The 21871-nt window shown below is 63.7% G+C and overlaps 7 protein-coding genes across 7 annotated transcripts; all 7 read right to left on the bottom strand.

The window, feature by feature from the left end:
* Positions 1–121: 121 nt before the first annotated feature.
* Positions 122–2041, bottom strand: LMXM_05_0850 (conserved hypothetical protein; the record flags this gene model as incomplete). Its single annotated transcript, XM_003871926.1, has 1 exon — positions 122–2041. One exon carries the CDS (start codon positions 2039–2041, stop codon positions 122–124), a length of 1920 nt encoding a protein of 639 aa, XP_003871975.1.
* A 1380-nt stretch (positions 2042–3421) lies between these two features.
* LMXM_05_0840 (hypothetical protein, unknown function) lies at positions 3422–7393 on the bottom strand (the record flags this gene model as incomplete). The annotated part of the gene is made up of 1 exon (XM_003871925.1): positions 3422–7393. One exon carries the CDS (start codon positions 7391–7393, stop codon positions 3422–3424), a length of 3972 nt encoding a protein of 1323 aa, XP_003871974.1.
* A 2999-nt stretch (positions 7394–10392) lies between these two features.
* Positions 10393–11313, bottom strand: LMXM_05_0830 (putative methylthioadenosine phosphorylase; the record flags this gene model as incomplete). Its single annotated transcript, XM_003871924.1, has 1 exon — positions 10393–11313. The coding sequence occupies one exon, from the start codon at positions 11311–11313 to the stop codon at positions 10393–10395; it is 921 nt and encodes a 306-aa protein (XP_003871973.1).
* Positions 11314–12193: 880 nt separating this feature from the next.
* Positions 12194–14980, bottom strand: LMXM_05_0820 (conserved hypothetical protein; the record flags this gene model as incomplete). The annotated part of the gene is made up of 1 exon (XM_003871923.1): positions 12194–14980. One exon carries the CDS (start codon positions 14978–14980, stop codon positions 12194–12196), a length of 2787 nt encoding a protein of 928 aa, XP_003871972.1.
* An 877-nt stretch (positions 14981–15857) lies between these two features.
* Positions 15858–16349, bottom strand: LMXM_05_0810 (conserved hypothetical protein; the record flags this gene model as incomplete). The annotated part of the gene is made up of 1 exon (XM_003871922.1): positions 15858–16349. One exon carries the CDS (start codon positions 16347–16349, stop codon positions 15858–15860), a length of 492 nt encoding a protein of 163 aa, XP_003871971.1.
* An 801-nt stretch (positions 16350–17150) lies between these two features.
* LMXM_05_0800 (MYND zinc finger (ZnF) domain-like protein) lies at positions 17151–18440 on the bottom strand (the record flags this gene model as incomplete). The annotated part of the gene is made up of 1 exon (XM_003871921.1): positions 17151–18440. The coding sequence occupies one exon, from the start codon at positions 18438–18440 to the stop codon at positions 17151–17153; it is 1290 nt and encodes a 429-aa protein (XP_003871970.1).
* A 598-nt stretch (positions 18441–19038) lies between these two features.
* Positions 19039–20208, bottom strand: LMXM_05_0790 (conserved hypothetical protein; the record flags this gene model as incomplete). The annotated part of the gene is made up of 1 exon (XM_003871920.1): positions 19039–20208. One exon carries the CDS (start codon positions 20206–20208, stop codon positions 19039–19041), a length of 1170 nt encoding a protein of 389 aa, XP_003871969.1.
* Between the last annotated feature and the right edge of the window lie 1663 nt (positions 20209–21871).

The following is a 21871-nucleotide window of genomic DNA, read 5'->3' as shown; positions in this document are numbered from 1 at the left end:
ACACACACACACAAACACACATGTACACACCTGTTAGGCGTGCTGGAGGCAGCCGGGTGGGGTTTCTAGTCGTCCTTCACGGGACTTTCGTTTTGCCAACGCCTTTCTTCTTCCCACTTCGTCATCGGCGAATCGGGCGAATGCCCTTGGGCTTCGCAATGGTCGTCGCACACTTTGGAATGTGCCGTGCCGCCACCTCCTGGGCGAACTTACGTCCACAATGAGGGCACGGGACGCGATCGTCGTACTCCTCCGGAATCGGGGCAGGCGGCGGTGCCAGCCGCCCGGAGCCGAAGCCGCCTCCAGCCTCCTTTTGCTGGCGAACCGCTCGCATCGCAGCCTGGAACTGTTCGTGCTGAACCTTCCACTTGGGGAGCTTGCCCTTGGCCGCCCCTGCTGCTGCTGCGTCGCCGCCACCGCCGCGTCCGCCACCGCCACCAACACCGCGACCGCCGCCAACACCACCGCTCCGTGCCACGGTCCGCTGTACCTCCTTGATCCCCTCGACACCGTCCAGTCGCTGCTCGCGCATATTGAAGACCTTCCGTGGTTTGTTTGCCTGATTGCGGCACAGGGCCTCGTGCCGCACAACCACCGATATACGAAATCCGCGGCCACAGGTGCGGCACTCTTGCATTGGCTCCTGCGCTGCCGCCGCCGCCTCGGCAGCGATGGCATCGTTGCCACTGATGCTCGTCGGTGGCACCATACCTGGTGGGTAGGCGTTGGCCCAGTCATTCATGCCGCCACCGCCGCCGCCGCCGACGGGCACTTCATCCAGGTTCACGGGTGCGCCCGATGAGGGCGGTGGCGCTGTCGGACGGCTTGCAGGGAGGCGCCGACCAGTAGCAGCTGAGCCACCAGTCTTGGCGCCTCGAGGCACGCCGGAGGAGGGCTGCGGCGGCATGTACACGTTGTTGCCTGCCTCTTCGCCGTGGTTGCCGTAGCCGCCGCCTTGGGCAGAGGTGCCGAAAACACCACTAGCACCAGAAGCCGGCGACAGCGGTGCGGCGGGACCTTTGGCAGCCGGCCGCACCGTGTTAGTCCTCCCCGTCCGCGGCTTCTTGAGCGCCGCCGCGCCGCTGCTACGTTTGTCGTCGAAGTTGTCCTCGTGATGCACCTCCACATCTGAGTTCCAAGCTGGACGACCCCCGCCACCGCCACCGCCACCGCGCAGCGGCATCGGTGCGCCAAGTGTTCGCTGCTCGGTGTCATTGCTGTCGGTGCCGTCGTACTGCAGCTGACGTTGGGACGCGCCACGCGACTGCGACAAGGGCTGCCCCGCTGTGTTACTGAGTGCTGGCGGCGAGGAGGACAGCGGGTGGTGACCCTGGGGGGTAGAACCGGGGGCTGCGCCGGCTGCACCGCCACCGCCCTGCTGGTGCAGCCGTTGCTGCTCCCGCTTGAAGTACGCGATGCTGGTCCGCAGCGACTCCAATGAAATGCTGGCGCCGAACTCACTGCCGCCGGCCGACTGAGGGCCGCCCGCTGCCCGCCCAGAGGAGTTGCAGGAGTTGTTCGACAGCGCCAGCAGGCTGCTCACAGAAACGGCGTTTGCGTGCGCTGACGGTGAGCACACGCGGATGATCTGGTTCGACAGCATTGCCCACAGCTGTCGCGCCTGGTCGGGAGTGATGATGCCGGCCTGCGTGGCCTGCTTGAAGTCCTGTTCTTTGACGTAGAGAACACATCCATCCCCGCACTTCCCAGGCGAGGAGCCGCTGGTGGCGCTACCGTGACCGGGGGTGACGTGGCTGGAGCGCGGCACGTGGAGCGACGGCGGTGGGGGCTGACGCGAAGTCGGCGCCGCCGTTGTTGTACCGCCGCTACTGGGGGAGGGCACCGCCGTGTATGCCGGGGAGGAGTTGTAGGCAGTTCCGCCACCGCCGCCGCTTTTTTTGGGGGACGGCTGACGCTGCTGCTGCTGCTGAAGGCGGTCCTCACGCAGCTGCCGTGCCCGCTCCATCTGGGCCTGCCGCTTCGCCGCGTAGTCCTGGACGAAGTCCGTCGCCGGCGTTCGCGAGTTCGCACCGGCAGGCATGAGACGCGCGCGGTAGGCGTGCTGACGCAAACTGCTGAATAGCAGAGGGGGTGGGGGAAGAGAGAGAGGGGAGGAGGAGGAGGAGAGGGGGGGCTTACTGTGGGTGACGTTCGTGGATCCAGTCGTAGGGCAGCCGAGGGTGGGGGGCTCTGCTGGGAATGTGTGGGGACAGCTTCCACAGACACAGACACAGGCACAGAGTTTTCCCTTTCGCACACTTGCGTTCAAGCTTGCTCCTTGCAGAGGAGGAGGGCCGCCCGAAGAGCGAGAAAGTATGACGTCAAAAGGGTGTTTGGGAGGAGTAGTGAGGAGTGACGAAGCAAGGCATGATGTGGACGTCGCGTGCAGACGTCGAGGCGCACGCCTGTGTCAGTGGCTGTTCATGCGCGGTTGCTTGGCAGACAGCAGCAGAAGATGATGATGCACCTCTCCTTCTCTCTTCTAGGTGCTCACGTACACCTCACTCACAAAGAAACAGGCAACAACATGTGCCCACATGCGATGACGCGTCGTGCGCAACAGCAGCGGTGATGAACGGCGGCACTGTGCCCCACCCCCTTTCTCTCGTGCCCCCATACCGCAAGAACCAAGCAAGAGAAGTAGCACACCGCATCCTCAGACTGACCCGCTCTCCCTCTCTCCACACACACACACACACACACACACATGCGTACGTGTGTATCTGCGTCGCTGGCATTCTTTGGTGCTGCTCAAAATATTCGTCTTGGCTCTGTACCTCCTTAGAAAAAGGTTTTAGCGCACACGAGTGCACGCGCACGTGTGCGTGTGTGTGTGTGCGTGTCTCTCTGTGTGCATCTGTTTGTGGAATCCGCACGAGAGAGAGAGAGAGGGAGAGGGAGCGAGCGAGCAAGCGAGGCCCGTTGATGGAGTCCACATCCTCCTCTACATCGTTATTCTGGATCTGGACGCATTCACGCAGGCACAGTCCATCATCGACGTACATGTAAAGGGGGTGGTGGGGGATTAAAGTACACACAGATACACAGGCACCCACGTCCGTTGTAGCGGCAACCCGCACACCGGCCATGAAATCCAGATGGCAGTGCATGGCCAAAAGAAGAAGAGAAACGGCGACAATGAATATAACAACGAGAACATAAATTATATAAGCATATAACCATACATATATACATATATAAACACATATATAAACACATATATACATATATATACATACATATATAGATTTATGTATACACATATGTGGTTGCCTATGTGTGCCCGGGCACCGCTTCCCAGGGGACTTTTTCTCTCTCCACGCAGCCAATCAAACACCCGCAACGCTGTGATGGCTGCAAAGGGCTCCGACGTGTGAGCTCCCCTCCCCTCTTCGCCCCGTCGCAGCGTGTAGACCTCTCGCTAACTCGGCGGCTCTTGCGCCTCTTGCAGCGCCTTGAAACGACTCATGTCCACAGACCACGGCGTGAAGCTCTGAGTCGTGGGGCGACGTCGCTTCGTGCTCGAGTCACGGGATGGCCCTGCCAACAGCGACGCCGCGGAGGACGACGCAGCAACACCACTACAACCGCCGCCACGGCCGTTGGCGTCCAGGAAGGACACCATCAAGGAGTCGGTGCCACCGTCTCTCTTGCTGCAGGCGAGTCGAGGCGAGCTTGTTGGCGGCATTTGTGGCGGGTGCGCACCGCCGCCACTGCCAGAGGATGTGTTGTGGCTCTTGGCTACGCCGTGGATCTCTGGTGACGCCGCCGCCATCGTTGCCGAGCCGTTCGCCGCCGGGATTCGCAGCGGCTGAAGAACATAGTTGATGCTCGCTGGGCGGTCGCTGTTCGCGTCAGGGCTGTTTCGGATGTCCATGCCCATGCTCGGCTTAAAGGATGGCAGCTTCATGCCGCGCGTTCCACCAGTCACGGCACTGCTCGCACTTCCGTTAGCGGCCACAGCTCCACCGCTGCTGTTTGACGTCCTCACGAGGGGCAGGTGGTACATTGACGACGCCGTTGCCGTCACACCAGCTGCCCCATACTGCTGCTGTTGCTGCTGTTGGAGTGGCGGTGGCCGTGTCCTCTGTGGATGAAGGCGGCCGCTCGCCTCGGAGTCGACCGACGAGCTGATCGACAGGTCCCGCGCTTTCGCGGCCCTCTTGCGCAGCGCGCGAACGGAGCCGCTGCTGATGCAGCTGCCGTTGGTGCTGCTGTTTCGGGACGATGGCGCTAGCGACAACGATGATGAGGCGGAGCGCGGGTAAAGCGCCGTCAGGTTGCCAGAGGGGGCCCTGTCATCGGCGCTGAGGAGGTCGTCCAAGTCAGCCACCACGCTGCCTATCTCACTCTCGTTGCCGCACCCGCTGCTGAGATAGCGCCGACAACGCACTTCGCGCTTATGATGGTATTGCGTGTTTCTGCTGCGATGGCGACCCTCACCCTCGCCCTTGCGCGATGATGCTGATGGGGAGGCCCCCAGCGCAACCGAGTCGACTTCACTGTGAACGTGGTGACGCGCGTGTGCCTGCGTGCCGCCGCTGCTTCCACATCCCGACGCGTGACCCCGACGCTCGATGCTATTCGAGTTTGCAGCCACTGCGGCTGCCGCCGCTTTCGTCAGACGCCCACGCACCCTGCCGTACAGGAAGCTGTCACTGCTAAAACTGAACGAGCCAAAATGTGCCCTGGAGGAGAGTTTTCGGTTCTGCGGGCGCCGCTGACGACGGCCACTGACTTCCGGCGCGTTTTCATCGCCACCACCGCTGCGGTGACGGCGTGCAGAGGCGGTGCGGTCGGGCCGGAGAATGAGGTCCTTGCTGTCTGCTCGCGTCGGCCGCAATGCACTGCCGCTGCCTTGTACCGAGGTGAGGACACTCGCCGTTGCGTGCAGAGCGTCGCCACCGTTGCTGCTACCGTTGCCGTGATGATGTCGCCTGCCAGCGCAGCTGCTGTACCTCTTCGGTGACACCGCGGACGCCGCCGCGCCTTCGGTGGCGGACAAGTTTGTGTGTCCAGCTCCAGCACCGTGTCCTCGGAAGCTATGTGTCTTAGTCCGCTTCATCGCCGTCTGTGGCGGGGGTGGCTGTGGCAGGAGAGGCGGCGACACCGCCTTCGCTGGCGGCTTCACCCGAGACGACCGCACGAGCTCTCTGACACTTACGTCGGGGCTGATACTGCGATTCCCGCTGCTACAACTGCTCACGCTGGCGTGACCGTCTCCGTCGCGGCACGGCGCACCGGCCGACAGCGCAGATATCAGCGAGTGTCGGGTACCTTGGCTCTTCCCCAGCCCCGCAGAGACGGCTTGGTGGCCGGTGACGAGGCTGGGCGACTTCGACGTGTAGGTCCTCCGCTGGAAGTGCATCTCCATGTTGCGCTGAAGATCCGCCTGCTGCGGTTGCGAGGTCGCGTTCAGGGCGCCTGGGTTGTTCACGCAGGCCGCGCCGCTTCCGCTGCAGAGCAGTCCAGCCCTAGGGTGATGCCGACTGGCTTCACGCGTGCCACCGCCGCCGCCACCGTCGTAGGGTTTCTGCACGTCCAGCGCGTGGTGATCCACCGCGGCGGTTAGTTCCATCACTCCGCCGTCAGCGTAGTCACCTGTCCACGCTTGCCCGGGCGACGACGACGCCGAGTATAGCGAAGCGGCCTGCGAGCCGGCGAAGAGGCTGCCGAAGGAGTGCGCCGCCGCCCCACCGCCGCCGGTGGCCATGCACACCGCCTCGCGCATGGAGGCGGTTGAGCTCTCACTTGCGCTGTCCATTCCGTAAAGCATGCGGTACTGCCCGCTCCGCTGCGTCGAGGCGAAGAAGTCGTTGGGGCTCTCGTCGTGCAGGTCGAGCTTGCCACCGAGGCTGCGGTCGTGCCTGGGTTGGCGATGGTGATACTTTGTATCTACAAGGCGGGGCAGCACCATTTCTGGAACGGTATTGCTGCCATCGTCCCCACCGCAGTGATGATGATGATGATGCACTTGATGGCTGTGATGGTGCGTCGGGGACTCCGACGAGCGAGGCGGGCCGGCACTGCTGTTCGCGCCAGGTCTACCTCTGTCACCCTTGCCGGTGGCATGATGCTGCTGCGTTGGTGAAGACGACACGCGCATGAAAACGTCGCATTGGCCTCCACGCTTCACATTCGACAGAACCGGCGTCGCGCTGCCGCTACGGTCGCCACTGGTGTGCCACCGCTTCGCTTCGGCGTGCAGCGACTCCTTCGTGGTGGAGAGCTTTATCCCCGACACTGGCGCCTCTACACCGATCACGGTGGTCGCCGCTCCGGCTGTCGCGGACGGCGCTCGCGGCGCTGCCGCCGAGCTGCGGGTGCGATGCGGACGCCTCAGCTCCAACAGCCCCCCGGGGTAACTTCTCCGCTTGCTCGTCTGTCTCTTGCCCGCCTTGCAGCTTGTTTCCTCGTGCGAGCTGAGAACCGCAGCGGCGGAGTCAGGCGAGCCCCGCTGCGTGGCGCTGCCTTTCGTCCCACTCGCCGCCGAGGACTTGCTGTCGCGGCTGCTGGTGAGAGCTGGCAGGGGATCCGTACTGCCGTCCACGCCGGAGACGGCTTTCATTGTCGGCATCTCTGCCCTGCCCGCGCTGCTCGACCTCGCGTGCGGTGACGACGCGGCAGAGGTGGCGGCAGGCGCCATAGGAGTCGAGATGAGGGCCTGCGCTCCATCCAACACCTTCCGCTCACGCCGTGGGGGATGGGCGGAGAGCCCATTGCCGGTCGGGCAGCGGCCGGAGTCGAACGGCAAGGTGGGCTGCCTTGGTGCCATGCCGCATCGGTGGTGCACCCTTCCTGCGTCATCCTCATCCTCATCGCTGCCGCTGCTGCTGCTGCTGCTGCTGTGAGCGAGATCCGCCTCACTGCCAAGGGTGCTGTCGCTGCAGTTGAAGAACTCGTTGGCGATCATGAAGTCCACGCCGCTGTTGTGATGCTGCAACCCGTGCCTGCCCCCGTCACGGCCGCGTCGCCGCATCTGCCGAGCGTACATGGAGTACTGCGTGCGCTTCTGCAGTTGTCGCTGCTGCTGCTGCGGTGACGGCGCCGCGGCTTCCAGCAAGGCTGTCGCAGTGGCCATATCACTCGTCGACATGCTACGCCTCCGGGGCTGTCGGTCCGGGCTTTGGTTTGCCTTTGAAGTCGCCGAGTGCTGAGTGGAGTAGGTCGACGCCGTGACGGCAGACCGAAACGAGGAGGTGCTGCTTGCGTCGTCTGCGGCCGAGCGCATCTCGACGTCCAGGAGCAGCGCCGGCGGCACGAGATCGTCCCCATGACCGAGAGGGACGGTGCGCGGGATCGGCAGCTCGCTCTCGACGCGTCTGGCGCGTGCTTCACTCCAGACCTCCAGGTTGCGGCCCCCACCCGACATGGTCGACAAATCGTTGCCCATAGCTGCGCACCAGCTACCTCAGTTTCCGTGTACTCCCCGGATGATGCCGCAACACGCCTCGCCCCTTCTCCCTCCCCCAATAAAAGAGAAGTGTCAGGGGAGAGAGAGGGGGGGGGAGGTGTGAGGTGGGAGGTGGGAGGTGTGAGCGCACGCGCTGTGTGCGACTGTGCACGTGTGCGGACGGCGATGGCTGTTTCTGAAGGAATGTACACACACACACACACACCCACGCGTGCGCCACTCCGAGTACAACACGCCAGAGAAAGGGAACGCACACGCATGCAGGTGGAAGAGGGGGCTATAGATAGATATATATATATATGGAGGGAGGGAGGGGGCGCCAGCCGCAGCGAGAGCACGGGAACAGCAGTACAGCAGGGCGCGCTGATCGGAGACGTCCGTGGCGGAAGGCCGCGGAGGATGCGCTCTCGTGTGGCGATGGAGCGGCCAGCGAGGACGGGGCACACACATACACACACAAGAAGAGGCGAAACGGTCCACAGCGAGCAATCAATACGCTCTGGTGGTGGTGATGGGAGACCTACTACTACCGGAGCCGAGATGCGTGGGCGCGCGCGAGCGCAGGGCAGGGTGTCCGTGTCGGTGTATGTGGGAGGAGGAAGGGGGGAGGGGGAAGAGAAAGCGCTCGATCAATGGCTTCCCCGCTGACCTCCCCGCGAGCAGCAGCTGCAGCAGCCCGTAATAAACGAAACCGAGAGCACACAGGGGAGAGGGAGAGGGAGAGGGAGAGGGAGAGGGAGAGGGAGAAGAGAGAGGTGTCTGGGTGGTGTGCGTGTGAGGCGAGGAGGGACGGCACATGAAGCCCTGAGAAAAGCTTTACCCGACCGCCTTCGCCCTCACGCACCCACACACACACACACAACGCTCACATGCAGAGTTATGAGAGGAAAGCGACGGGGAGAGGTGGGGGAGGGGGGGGGCGGAGGAAGGGAAAAGGTAAGCACTGGTGCCACGTACGACAACGAGAAAAAGGCGGTGATGATGATCGTGGTAGTGGTGGTGGCCCTTTCGGGAGTGAGCAGCGGAATACACAGGAGGGGTTGGGGGAGGAAAAGGCGGATGAGGGAGATGGTGAGGGGCGAAAACGTCGTGAAAACACGCCACCCTGCGTCCTCGAAAGAATAGGGCACAGGACAACGGGATGCTAGCGAAGACCTGTACGTGCGCGCGAGCGCGCTGGATAGTAGGTAAACCGAAGAAGAATGTCTGTGTGTGTGTGTCAAGAGAGAGGGAGAGGGAGAGGGAGGGTGCGCTACGCTTGTGCAATGCGCTCAAGTATTCGTGGGTGGGGAGGCAGCGATGGCGATGACCGCGATGGCGGAGGGGCGAATATACGCCTTTGTCAGACCACCTTCAGTTCTGTTCTGTGCGTCGGGTGCGTGTGCGTCGTCAGGGGGGTGGATGGGTGGGTGGCGCCGCACTCTCCCTCTCTCTATCTGCCTCTTCGTGGAAATAGGGGTGGATGTATGTATGTGTCTCCTGGACGGCAGCCCTTCTGGCATGGCACACATACACACAGAGACAGAGGCACAGTCACACGATGCGCGTGCTGGGGATGGGGATGGGAATGGGGTGGTGGTGGTGGCGGTATATGCGCGATTTCGGGCCGGGGAGGGGGAGGGGAGGGGGTACGTTGTCGTGGTGGCGAGACGATGGCGCGTGTGCACGTTCGAGTGTTCGCGCGCGCAGGAGCAGGAGCAGGAGCAGCAGCAGTGATGCGGCGCGAACGCGATATGCACACCCGCGCGCACACACCCACCACCCAGACGGGCAGATGTGGAGGCAACGGTACAACGCAAGCAACATGAAGAGAGACAACAGGGAGGAGGTGCTGTTCGGAGGCGTTGAGTCACGAGGAGATTCATTGCGGGAAGGAGAGGGAAGGGGCGAAAACATGGTTCGCGGTGCCGTCCGGGGGTGCTATTCTTCCGCTTCCACTGCGTGACCCACAGCGCAAAGCCAGCCCCCCTCCTCATCCTCTTCCTCCTACTCATTCACATCACATCACCGTCGTGCGCATCCGTATCGATTATGACGCCGGCGACGACATCCGCGCCGCCGCCACTTGAGTCTTTACGGCTGCACCGGCATCTTTCTCTCCCTCTCTCTTCCCTGTCCACGCACGACATCAGCACGCGGGATGTGCCAAGTTTTTTTGCTGCGGTTTTGCCTGTGTAGCAGCGGCAAGCCCCTTAGTGGTGCTGCTGCCGCTGCCGCTGGTGGTGATAGCGATAGTGTTGGGAGAGGTCCCTCTGTCCTCCCTCCTCCTCCCCCCTCCCACAAACGTCGACGCCCGTGCACACCCCCTACACACCTCGTCGTGTGCACGGGCGTCGACGTTTGTGGGGGGGGGGAGGAGGAGGAGGACAGAGGCATAGAGACACACGGGCGTGTGTGTCCGCACCGCATCGCGCTACCCTCCTTCCTTCCCTCCCTCCCGCCTCTCCACCCGTGGGCATCCCCGCACGTCTGCCCAGTTCCTCCTCCCCCGTCCCCCAACCAGCTTCGTGGCAACAGCCGCGACGGAAGCGAAGAGGACCGGGTGTGGGAAGAAACGGTACGTGTGGCTGAAGCTGCGGGAGGACATGCGTTGATATCCAGGTGCGGAGGAGGTGAGCGGGTAGGCAACAAAGGGTGAAAGGTAGGGGTGGGTGGGTGGGTGAGGGAGGGAGGGGGCACCGCCATCAACACGGCGGCAGCTTACACACACCCACGCCCACACTCAAACACCGCCGTGGCTGCTGTTGCTGTTGCTCCTGCTCCGCTTGCTTAATCTTTTCTTTTCTGTGGCTGCTTGCTCGCGAGTGAGCGCCATCAACTTCGCGCCCGAGTCGGGGGGGGGGTGGGGGCGACACACACACACACACCTGTGCCCCCTTCCTCCATCTCTTTCAACGATTACGTCGCTTGCCAAAGCTATCCACGCATCCACCCCCGCCTACACACGCCTCGAGGGCGCTGGCACAAACACGCATGCTCTACGGGGCGAACTGCGGGTACTTGCTCGCCACAATCGGGGCGATGCGCTGCTTCACTTCGGCAGGGATGTGCTCCGGCTTTGTCACGATGGCGTACTCCAGGGTGTGGTGCGCCGGATCATCGAAGAGATTCTGGGCGAGGGCCTTGATGATCTCGCATGGGTAGCGCTGCGCCTTCTCCGCGTTCGCCGCCATCACCTTCGTCACCTGCGCCACGTCCACGTGCGGCGCGTCGCTCCACGCGTCCATGTCGGTCACCATCGCCACTGTCGCGTACGCCATCTCCGCCTCACGCGCCAGCCGCGCCTCCGTCGCCGACGTCATGCCGATCAGGTGGCCGCCCAGCTGCTTGTTGAGCAGGGACTCGGCCTTGGTGCTGAACTGCGGGCCCTCCATCGTGACGAGGGTGCCGCTGCTGTGAATCCGGAACGTGCCCTTGCCGGCCGCCACGTCCGGAAAGCAGCGCAGCAGTGCCTCATACGCGATCTTGTTGAAGATGCGCGACGTCGGGTGGGCGAAGTCCGCGTGCGCGACGACGCCGCCCTCGAAGAAGGTTGCCTTGCGCATGTACGTCTTGTCAATGATTTGGTCACACAGCACGAGGTCGCCGGGCTTGCAGGAGTGGTCCAGCGATCCAACAGCGTTGATAGCGAGGACGTAGCGCACGCCCATCTGCTTCAGCGCGCAGATGTTGGCGCGGTAGTTGATCTCGCTGGGGTTGTACTGGTGGTGCGGACCGTGACGCGGCAGGAAGATGCACGGCACACCGTCAACATTGGCCACGCACAGCTGCCCGCTCGGGTTGCCGTACGGGGTCGGTACGTCGTAGTACTTTGCATCGTGCAAGCAGTCCAGCTTGTAGACGCCAGAGCCGCCGATGACGGCGATCGCGACGGGCTCCGTGTGCGGGTTGCCGTACATGGCTGGTCAACGGATGGGTGAAAAGCGGGAGTGGGTGAGAAGGGCGGGTGTATCCGTGTGGGGAGTCGAGAGCTGGTGCAGCCATAGAGCGGTGGATAAGAGGGCGGATGTGCCATGTGAGGGTTTGAGCACGGAGGAGGGCAACGGAGCGAGGGTAAGAGGTCAGAGCCCAACGCACGTGGACTGCACGCTGATGCGTGGCGGAAGGGGGTGGGGGGGGCGGGGCGGCGGAGGGGCAAGAAAGCCGGCTGTGTGTCAGGGAGCGGAGGACACGGTTGGACGAGTACAACATCCGACTCCCTCTCACTTCGTGCCTCGCGTGCTCGGGCTGGACGGCGGGAGGCCGCGACGATGCGTGCGTCTTTGGCCGACTCGTAGCCCCATACACCTCTCCGGCGTTCCTTCCTCAGGATCCCCTTTCCTCTCCGCTGTTCGTCTTGAGTGCTGCTGCTGTGGTTTCCCTCGAACATCACCGTGGCAGACCGTGGCGCGGCGCCTTGAGTACCGCGACATCCATTGCTGACGACCACGCGAGCCACCACGTAATGCAGGCACAGCATCGCAGGAGGGGGAGGGGGAGGGGCATGGCGGCTTCTGTGTTGCTCGAACTCCCCATATCGTGAAAGCCTGTGTTCAATTATGGTTATGGTTGTTATCTTCCGCCCATTCGATGCGCTTGCGACACCGCCTCCCCCTCCTCTTCGGGACGCCCCTCATCGGCGTGCAGGGGGGGGGGCGGCGCGGCGCGGAGGTGCCGTGTGCCACTCACGCCGAGGCTGCCTGACGCTGCTGCGGAGGAGGTGGCGAGTGCATTCTCCCTCCCCCTGCTCCCTCGCGGCGCTGCGACTGGCATACATGGATGACACGCGCACAGGCTTCTCTACTTGTGCTGTGCCTTGTAGTCGATGAACCCGCAGAGGTTCTCCAGCACCTCCGACCACTGGTCCGCATCCGGCGTCTCCGTCGAGACGTGGTAGAGCCGCTTTGTCTCCTTGCCCAGCTCTTGACGCCGTTTCACGTAGACGGCGAGCTGCTTCTTGAAGTCGCTCAGCTTCTCCTGTACGCCAAGCGGCCAGTACACGGCGGCGTCATGGCGTTCGTCGAGGAAGAGGTCTATCAAGGTGTTCGCCGCTTCGCAGCGGACCGTGGCGGTGGCGTCCACCAGCGCAAGCTGCTGCAACCACACCCGCCGCTCCGCGGGGTAGGTGGGAGGTTTGGCTGGCGAAAGTTGCGCGTACACGTCGAGGAGCTTCTTCCCGCAGGACGTCGCAGCTGGTCCGCCGTTGGCGACCACTGCCAAGGCAAAGCGCGCCGCCGTCGCCACGGCCTCCTCATCTTGCATGGACGCGCACAGCAGTCCAACAGTGCCGACGCACGACTGCTTCAGCGGCGTGCTTGCCGACGCCTCCCAGGAGACACGGATGAGAAGGTCGACATCCGCGGATGTTGCCTGGACGTGGTTGCAGGCTGTCACGGCTGCGCTGCCACCGCTTGCCTTGCTCTGCTTGCGCTGTATCGTCCAGAGCATCTGCCCCAGCGACTCAAGCTGCATCCAGAGAAGTTGATGCGTGCGGGCGGAGTGCTGCAGAATGTTCGCATGTGCGCCGCGCCCCTCGCCCTCCGCCGCCTCCACGGCTGCGGCGTCCAGATGAAGCTGATAGCGACTCAGCACGGCCTGCGTGAGTGCCCGCCACGTCAGCGCGGGCTCGCCCAGGCTCGCCACGGGGAGCATCAGCAGCAGCGTGCTTGCCACCTCCCACACGTTCACCTCCGTGGCGAGCAGCACCATCTGCACCTCCGTCGCCGCGGCATTACAGCTCGCCTCCGCGCGCAGGGCACGCTGTTGGGTCTGCCAAGCCATGACGGCACGTGTCGCGGTCGGGTGAGTGGGGTCCGCCACGGTGGCTGCGTTACCGCTAGAGTCGCTGTTCGGGGACATCCAGAGCACATCCTTTAGCAGGAGGCCGAAGGCGTAGAAAAGGCTTCCGGACTGCAGAAGCTTGGCCAGCGGGTTGGCGGCGAACGCGGCCTCGTCGTCCTCATGCCGGTCCGTGTCGTTCTTCTCCCCCACAGCGTTCACCATCACGTGCAGCAGGCGGACCGCCGCTTGAGTGCTGCGCAGCCGGTGCGTGGTCAGCGTCGTTGCCGCCGCTCGCGTGTCGTCGTCGGCGCACTTGCATGTTCCCATGAGAAGCGGGAGCACACCGCACCACACGTGCATTGGCAGTGACACCTTGTGCAGGGTGTCATCTAGCAGCGGCAGGACGCGCTGCAGGTTCTCTGCAACCGGTGCAATGTGCAGGAGCATGCCCTGGATCGAGAGGGTCGCGCGAAGAAGGTCGTGCAAGACGCGCTCTCGCTCCATCGCCACAGCTGTGTGCTGTGCACCGAGGAAGCTGGGCAGGGAGGTGTCGGAGAAGCGCTCCTGCAGCTGCACTTCGACTGCCGGCTTCTCCGCAAGCCAGGCGCGCAGGTCGACGGCGTCGACTGCGGTGTTCAAGAACGCCGTCTGCTCTGCCGTCATGGCGGCGCTGCTGCCGGCTGCAGATGGAGACGAGGATGAGGAGGCGGTCACCGCTGCACCGTTGCCTCCGCTAGACCCGGTGAACACCTGCGCCAGCGACTGGTTCTCGGGGCTGAGCAGGAGCAACAAGTCTGCTGTGCTGACCGCCAGCGAGGCGAGCAGGCCGGCCTCCCGCCGCTTGAAGGCGCGAATGGCAAGCACCGTCTCGCTAGCCACAGGCACCTGCGCTTCATCAGCGTAGTAGTTGGCGGACGGGTGCAGGAGCGTCTCCCACGTTGTCGTGATCGCCACGCGCAGCACGTCGAGCAGCAGCAGGAGTGTCGGCGTGGTGGAAAACGCTTGCGCGCACGCCTCACTCGCCTCCACACACACGCTGGCGAGCGCTAGTACCTCCTCCAGGTGGCGCAGGAGGATGTAATACAGGTTCTGCGTGAGCCCGGACTGGCGATGGCAGCGGCGCTGACGCGCGTTCGCCTCGGCAGCAGGTTCGGTCTCACCCTCCACGGCGGCCTCATCACCACCACCGCCACCACCTTCTTCACGGTAGACGTCCATCCAATCCTCGGGCGCGGTGCGTCGGCGGGCCTGCTGCACACGCTGCCAGCCCGCCTGCACGAGGCATGCCAGCCCTTCCGCGAAACGACCCCCTGATGCCGCGTTCACGCCAGCGCTCGTGAGTGCATCGATGACGCGGTCCTGCTCACTGTTTACAAGAAGCGCGCGCAGCGCCTCTGCCGCCGCGATCTGCATGTGCAGGATGCCCTTGTGCGGTTGCGGCTCCTCCTCCCCCGCTGTTGCGGCAGCCGACGATGTTGACGGTGCCACCAGCGGTAGCTCATATGGAGGGGTGAAGATGAGCAGCTGTGCGAGGCGCTGCGGCACGGCGTCACGCAAGAAGTCATTGTTGTGCCGCAGCTGCAGCGCGAAATGGGCGATGTCGCTGCACGCGTCCTCCAGCACAGCGTACTCTCGCGACTCCCGCAGTTGCTGCACGCAGAGCGGGGTGAATGCGTGGGGCGACTGCGCCGGTGTCCGGACAACGTGACCCACGACGTCCTCTTCTACCTCTGTGCAATCATGGGGACATTTTCCGCGGTTCTTGGCGGACGCCTTGTTGCGGCGTCGCGGGTTCGACTTGCCCATCCTTCGTCGTGCGTGTGTGCGTGTGTAACGGGGGTTACCCCTTTCGGAGTACAGGGAGTGGCGAGGGAGGGGGAGGGGGCAGGGCGGTGCGCTGAGGACCGAGGGAGTGAGGAAAAGAGGACACGGCTACAACACAGCCCAGCGGCGGAGCAACGAGATGGCACCTGCATACATGGTGAGTGCTCCTCCTCGCCGACAGACGTGCCCCTGGGGATCGAGCGCGCATGCGCATGCGGATGCGTATGAACAGGCGTTGATGCCTGTTTCCGCCTTTTCAAACTGTGCCGCCGCCGCCGCCGCCTGCGACGGCAGACCTGCACGTTCGACTCCCGCTCACGCACAGCCAAGCGCGGCGGCTTGAGAGGTGCAGCACCGGTGTTCTCGATAGGCATGGGGAAGGCGAGATAGCGATAGCAAGATAACAGTAGGAGGTGCGTGGGGTGGAGAGCAGAAAAGGGCACGTCACCAGTGAAAACAGCGCAAGCAACAACAGGGAAAACAGCGTAAGCAGCAACAACAGGGAAGGGCGTGCACAACACCCGCGCAGACGCTTATCAGAACGGGGCACTGGACACACGTGCGCCAGCCCCCCCCCCCCCTCCCCCTCCCTGCGCGCGCGCCTGGACGTTTCACGTTCTCTCTGGAGGTGCGTGTGGAGCGCCCATGACAGTCCACGGCAGCAGAGAAGACGGAGGGGGAGGAGCCCGCCCGTGCTTCAAGGACGGTCAGACCCTTCACCCCGGTAAAGCGGAAGTGCGTGTGGCATCGCATCCAGCGGGCGGCCCTCTTCCTCTCACGTCCCCCCACGCCATCCGGGTCCTTCTCCTGCTTGATCGGGCTCTCCCGCCCTACTCCAAGGCCCCCCCCCCCGAAACCCTCAGCCGTTCATGAGACGAGAGAAGGCGCCCTTCACAACATCGCGCGCGAACGGGATGTACGAGAGTATGTACCACGCGAGTGCCAAGAGCTGGATGATGCTCATGAGAATTGTAAGGAGACCGTTGCGCAAGAGCAGGGCGCAGAGGAGGGTGAGCACCATTGTGATGATGTACACCGTCGACGTGATCCAACGGCCCTCGTTGAACATGTTCTTGAACTGGCGGGCCGGCCCCGCAAGGAAAAGGGTGCCGCCGAGGCACATGAGGCTGCCGAGGGTGAAGAGAACACCGAAGAGGACGTAGTCGCCGAGGAACACAGTCACCCAGCTGGGAACGAAGAATAAAATGCCGAGCGCAGCGCAGCCGACGGAGCCCTGCACACGCTGCTTGAAGGTGAGCGAGGGACAGAGGCTTTCCTGGCTGTCCGTTCCTTCCGCCCCGTCCAGCGCGCCGCCGGTCGTGACGCTGATGATAGAGGTGACCTTATCCATGTCTGTCGTTTCCCCACGAGCTCTCAGGCTGGTTTACCATAATGGGTTTGTACGCGAAGAGGGAGGAGGGAGGAGGGTGGAGCGCGGCATGTTCACGGAGACGCATGCAGAGAAAGTGATGCACGTGTGTGCGTGTGCTAGAAGTGCGCGACGGTGATACACATGCACCTCGTCCCTACACGGCAGCAACGCGGACGGGAGGGGGAGGAGTGGACAGAAAACGTTTTCGGTGGACTCGCACGCACTCGGCACCCACCTGCGTTGCGATTGGCTGTCCATCGAGAGCACAGCAACGACAACGACACACGCGCGCGCCATCGCTTCGCTCTCGGGTTTTCTCTCCTTTGCGAATTCATTTGCCGGCGTGGCGTGCGCTTCGCGCCTTCGATGCTGCGCGCGCCGCTGCACCACATGTATATGTACGCCCGCACGCATCTAGCCTTTTAATATCTTAGTGCGTGCTCGGCATACAAGGACGGCGCCGGAAGGCGTGTCTTTGTTGCGCGGCACAGAAAACGTGAGGCAGCGCGCCTTCGCGGTGGCGGAGGAGAAGGGGAGGGGGGGGGAGGGGTGCGACCCACCGACCCAGACACCCGCTCTACTTCCCCACCCAAGTCCACTCCGCCCCGCACACGTGCACACACTCTCCGCACTTCTCGCCCTCTCTGCTGCTGCTGCCACACACACACACACACACACACACACATCAGTTGTATTACGCGAGAAAAAAAAAGCAACGCTGCGGGGCACCCATGAATGGCTACCAAAACACGTCCATGCACGGATGCATGCGCTTCGCTGCTACGACCCCCGCACGGTGTACCTCATAAAGTAGTCCGCGTAGTCGACGTGCGCGAAGGACTCATCGCGGTGGTCGTAGAGGTAGCGGCGAGTCTCGAAGAACAGGCTTGGCTCCAGCGGCACCTCGAGGATGACGACCTCGCCCGTCTTGAGGTCCTTCTTCTTACCACTGGTCGTGTTGGTGGCGTAGTACTGCTCGAGAATCCTGTCGCATCGCTCCTTGTACGCCCGGCACGGCGTCCGATGAACCGCCGTCCAGTGCGTCTTCTGGCACTCGACGGAGCAGTAATACACGGCCTTGCAGCTGCTGCAGCGGAGCAGCGGGGCGGCGGCGGATGTGGATGTCGCCGGCACCCGCTTCTGGCATTGGGCACAGACATCGCTGCAGCTGCGGGCCACGCTCGGGATAAGGTGCAACATCGAGGTCGAGGCGTCGACGAACATGAGGTCACGCGCCTGCTCGATGTTCGCATCTGACCACTCGAACATCACATCCGTGTTGTCGGTGCCTTCGCCGCCGCCGCCGCTGACACGGTGACAGGTGGGAAGGGCACGGCGAATATCGAGCAGCGCGATCACGACGTCCTCATCCCCCTCTTCAGCCTCAGTCCCGTTGCCGTTATCGATGTCTGCGCCACCGCGACTGTGACGGCCGGCCTCACGCGCCGCCTTTAGCTTCTCCTTGAGGGCTGAGTGCGAGGAGGAGGACGCGGCGGAAGTGCTGTTCTCGCCTTGCTGCCGCGCTTTCTTCGCCGTTGCTGCAGCTACGCTCGCATCGCCGCTGGCATCGTCGTCTACGGTACCGCCACCGGCCTTGATGATACTGTTGATGGCAGGCAGAAACCATGGCAGCTGCGCCAGGTACTCGAGGTTCTCCTTGGCGTAGTTGTTCAGCTTCGCCTCCAGTTGCCCCAGCGCCGACGTTGGCGCCCCGCTGTGCGCACTCTCCATACGGCACAGCTCCCCGAGCAGCGACACTGTCTCCCACCTGCATTCATGGCATACGGCGTTGTTCCGCTGCGCCAGCATGAAGGCGACGTTCTTGAGCAGCTTCTCGCGGCGTAGCTTGTTGAGCACCGCTGCCGCTGGTGGCGACGAAGACGACGGAGCTGCTGCTGCCGCCGGTTCTTCGAAGAGGAAGAGCTTCACGGACGGGTGGAAGGCCACCGTGTTGAGGGCGACGAGGTGATATGCCTTGGAGTCGTACGCGACATCCACAGCGGTGAGCTGGGCGAAGACCTGGTCCAAAGTGATCGGGTCCGGCCGCGGCGGCGGCGGCGGCGGCGGCATCGGTGGAGTGGCAGGGCTGCTGCTGCTGCTGCTGCTGTGAGGCGGAGAGTGGTAGGGCCGATGACGAAGACGTCGGATGGGCGTATGGGTGCGACTACCGCGGACACTAGAGGTGTGGAGAGTGGGAGGGGTGGGAGGGAGGGAGGGCATATGACTGTGAGCTTTGCCTGCGCCGGAAGCGGGTACATGTACACGCACATGAACACATGAGGAGCCACGCAGGCGTCTTTCTCGGTGTGCCTGTCCATCAAACCTTGGACGAGGAGGGTGGGGCGGGAGGGCCGTGTCTGTGCCTCACACCTTTGCTCTATATCCAGTCTCGCAAACACACCCGCGCGTGCGAGACACGCACATGCGGCCGTCACCGACTCGCTTCCGCCCGCCCGTCCGCCTTCCGTCCTCGAACAGGCCACGGGCAGCAGCCAAACGTTGGCGAGCGAAGGCGAGCGGGCAGAGAAAGACACCCGAAGAACGACTCCACCGGCGGCACAGACAAGCAGATTCTCCGCCAACGATCCGCATCGACCCACTCATCTGCCCGTTGCCCTCCTCGCTCCAGCTGCTCGTTCCCTTGGTATGCTTCTTACCGGGATGCCTTTCAGGCCGCCACGTAGTCGCGCAGCTGCTGCAGCCACCGCTCGTACTCCGCCTGCTCCACCCATATAGAGTACTGCCCAACGAATTCGCCGAGCTGGTCGTCAACGCCGCGCTCGGCCAGCCAGCTTTGGATGCCATCGAGGACTTCCTCTTCCACCTCATCCAGGTTTGGTCCCGGGTAGCTGCCGAACGGGTTCGTGTACCGCGGCTGTGGGGCACCGGACGAGGACGGCGGGTGGGACGTGGGAGGAGGAGGGCCGTGGTAGACCAAGCCGTCGACGATGAGCTCCCCGTCAACGACGTCGCAGCGAGCCTCGATGCTGTTGTGGTAGAAGGTGTGCTCCTCGAACGAATCCCCATGGAGAACGTCCTGACTGTTGGCGGCGGTGCCCTGCTCGCCACTGCTGCGGCCCGTCACCCCCGCGCCGCACCCCTCCTCGCCTTCTTCAGGGAGAACGCGTTGAACAAAAAAGGAGAAAGGGAAGTGCTCGCCGCGCACGTCGCACTCAGGGTCGAGCGAGGCATCACGGGAGGTAAGCTGGATGCGCAAGAAGTGCCGCTCCATGGTGGCCCGCGGGCCCGGCTTCACCTCCCGCTCCTGCTGCTGCTCTCCTGCTCTGCTCTCTTGGGTAGAGCTGTCTGCGGCATCGCCGCGCCGCGCCTCAGCCTCTCCCCTCCACATGCTTGACGACGACGACGACGAGGAGGATGACGGCGGCGGCGGCATCCACAGCCGACGTCCATAGATGAAGCTGGTGCCCTCCGTGTGGTGCATCGTCCACCCCATCGGCACCGACGGTGGGCCATCTCCCTTGTCCAGCCGCACCTTCTCGTCGAGGATTTCCTTGTCGATGGATTTGAGGAACGACTCCTCCGGCAGCTCCGTGGCGCTCGGCGGCAGGGCGCTGCGAAGCGTTGGGGCGTGGTGGCGGTGGGGGGCGGCAGCGTCCACATCGCCGCCGCCCATCATGTGCGCATCCTCGTCAGCCGCGTCATGATGATTGCCTGCCGACGGCGGGGTCGTCGTGGCGTACGCCCGCGTCATGTGCGAGAGACCATTGCTGCTGCTGAAGGCTGGGCCCACACCACGTCTTGAGCGAGGGAAACACAGTGGGGAGGCGGCGTATCGGAGAGGGGCGGCGGTGCAGCACGGAAGCGTGCGACGCAACATCATGCACAAGGGCACACAGGAATCTCTGCTAAGCGCAAAGGGCGGGCGCGCAAACCGCCGATGGTGCATAGGCTTGTGCCGCAGACTCTCTTCCACCCGCTGCCGCCGTCGCCGCCGCCCCGACTTCCGCGCTCGAGAGTCGGCAAAGATGCGTGCGAGAGAGGGCGTGAGCCCATACAACAAAGGTGGCGACAACTGGGAGAGGTCGGCAACGAGGAGCCAACGACAGACGACGTGGAGACGTGGGGGGGGGGAGGAGGCAGCGGTCTGCTGATGAGCCACGTTCTCTAGCGATAAAATCGATGCGTGTGGCTGATGCGTTGCCGAAAGACAGCGCTACAACGGTAAGAGGGGGGGGGGAGGAGGAGGAGAGGGTGACACGAAGCCTGAGCGTGCGAGAAAAGCGCAGAAAAGGTAGGGCGGCAGATCGATTGGGTTGGGGGAGGAGCGAGTGAGCTTCACATGCGGACCAGCGGGTTTCAAAGGAGGCAGAGAGGGCGCGGCGCGCGGTGACAGCGCCTTCTTCGACCTGATCCGCTGTCGGACGTCCGCTACATTCGTTCTCGCCTGGTGCGCACGCGTGTCCGTCTCTGTGTGTGTGTGTGTGCCGCTCCCCTACGGCCACCGCGATCCACCCTGCCCACGGTCGCACGACGACCGCAAGCACGCACACCGACACGCTTGGCGATCTCTCCCCTCTGCCTCTCCCTCCCCGTATCGCACTGCCTGGGGGACACGGGGACAGACAACGCCCACGTTTGGGTGAGGGCGCAGGGGGGGAGGGAGGGGGCGTGCGTGCGGGGGTGGGTCGGCGAAAGCACTGGACAGACGCACGACGAAGATGGAAGTACAGAGAACGGCCCACACACACACGCACGCACACGCGCGCGCTCTTGCGGTTTCCGAGTCCTCCTCAGAGCTTTAAGCTACGCGAAAACATACAATACGGGAGAAAAGAATTTGATGACGCACACACGCGAGCGCACGCGCGCTTTACTGTTGTGCGTTCGACTACGCCGTGAAGCGAGCGAGCGAGGGAGCGGCGTGGCGTGGTGATCGAAGCGTGTGGGGAGCGGGGGGGGGAGGGTGTCGCGGGAGACGCACGCATCACAGAGGCGCTTCCGCCTTCCACTACTCATCTTCCCAAGGCACCCTGTCGTAGCCACGACTGGGAATGCTGTGCTTCCAGACCTCCGACACGGCCATGCGCACCCGCGACCTTCCTCCCCCCGCGCCGCCTCATTCAAGGCCACCACCACTGCACGCACGCACTCTCCCCTTCACCGACCCGCCGCCAAGGAACTCGCCGACCCGCTTCCCCCATTGCCTAAGAGAGAAGGGGGTGGGGTGGGGTGGGGGGTATGCGGTGGTGCATACATGTCTGACTACTAGCAAGAAACGAAAGTGATACGACGGCGCAGCAGCAGAGGCGAAGATGCGGCTGCGGAAGATGTTCGTGGGGGAATGGGTTAGCGAGCATTCGTTGTGGGCCCCACCGACAAGTGCTGATACCGCCCCTCTCCCTCCCCCCGTTTATGGATCTCCCCACGCCGATCCCTCCCTCACAGGCACGCCCCGCCGCTGCTGTCTACTGTTGCCACTGTTCCGCCTCTCCGCGCCAGCGCACCGTCACGCCCCGAAGGGGGACGGCTACGGCCACCGC

Source organism: Leishmania mexicana, chromosome 5, assembly GCF_000234665.1.
Source record: "Leishmania mexicana MHOM/GT/2001/U1103 complete genome, chromosome 5".
Taxonomy (NCBI): Eukaryota; Euglenozoa; class Kinetoplastea; order Trypanosomatida; family Trypanosomatidae; genus Leishmania; species Leishmania mexicana.
The sequence above is the reverse complement of the archived record's forward strand: the minus strand, read 5'-3'. Positions and strand labels throughout refer to the sequence as shown.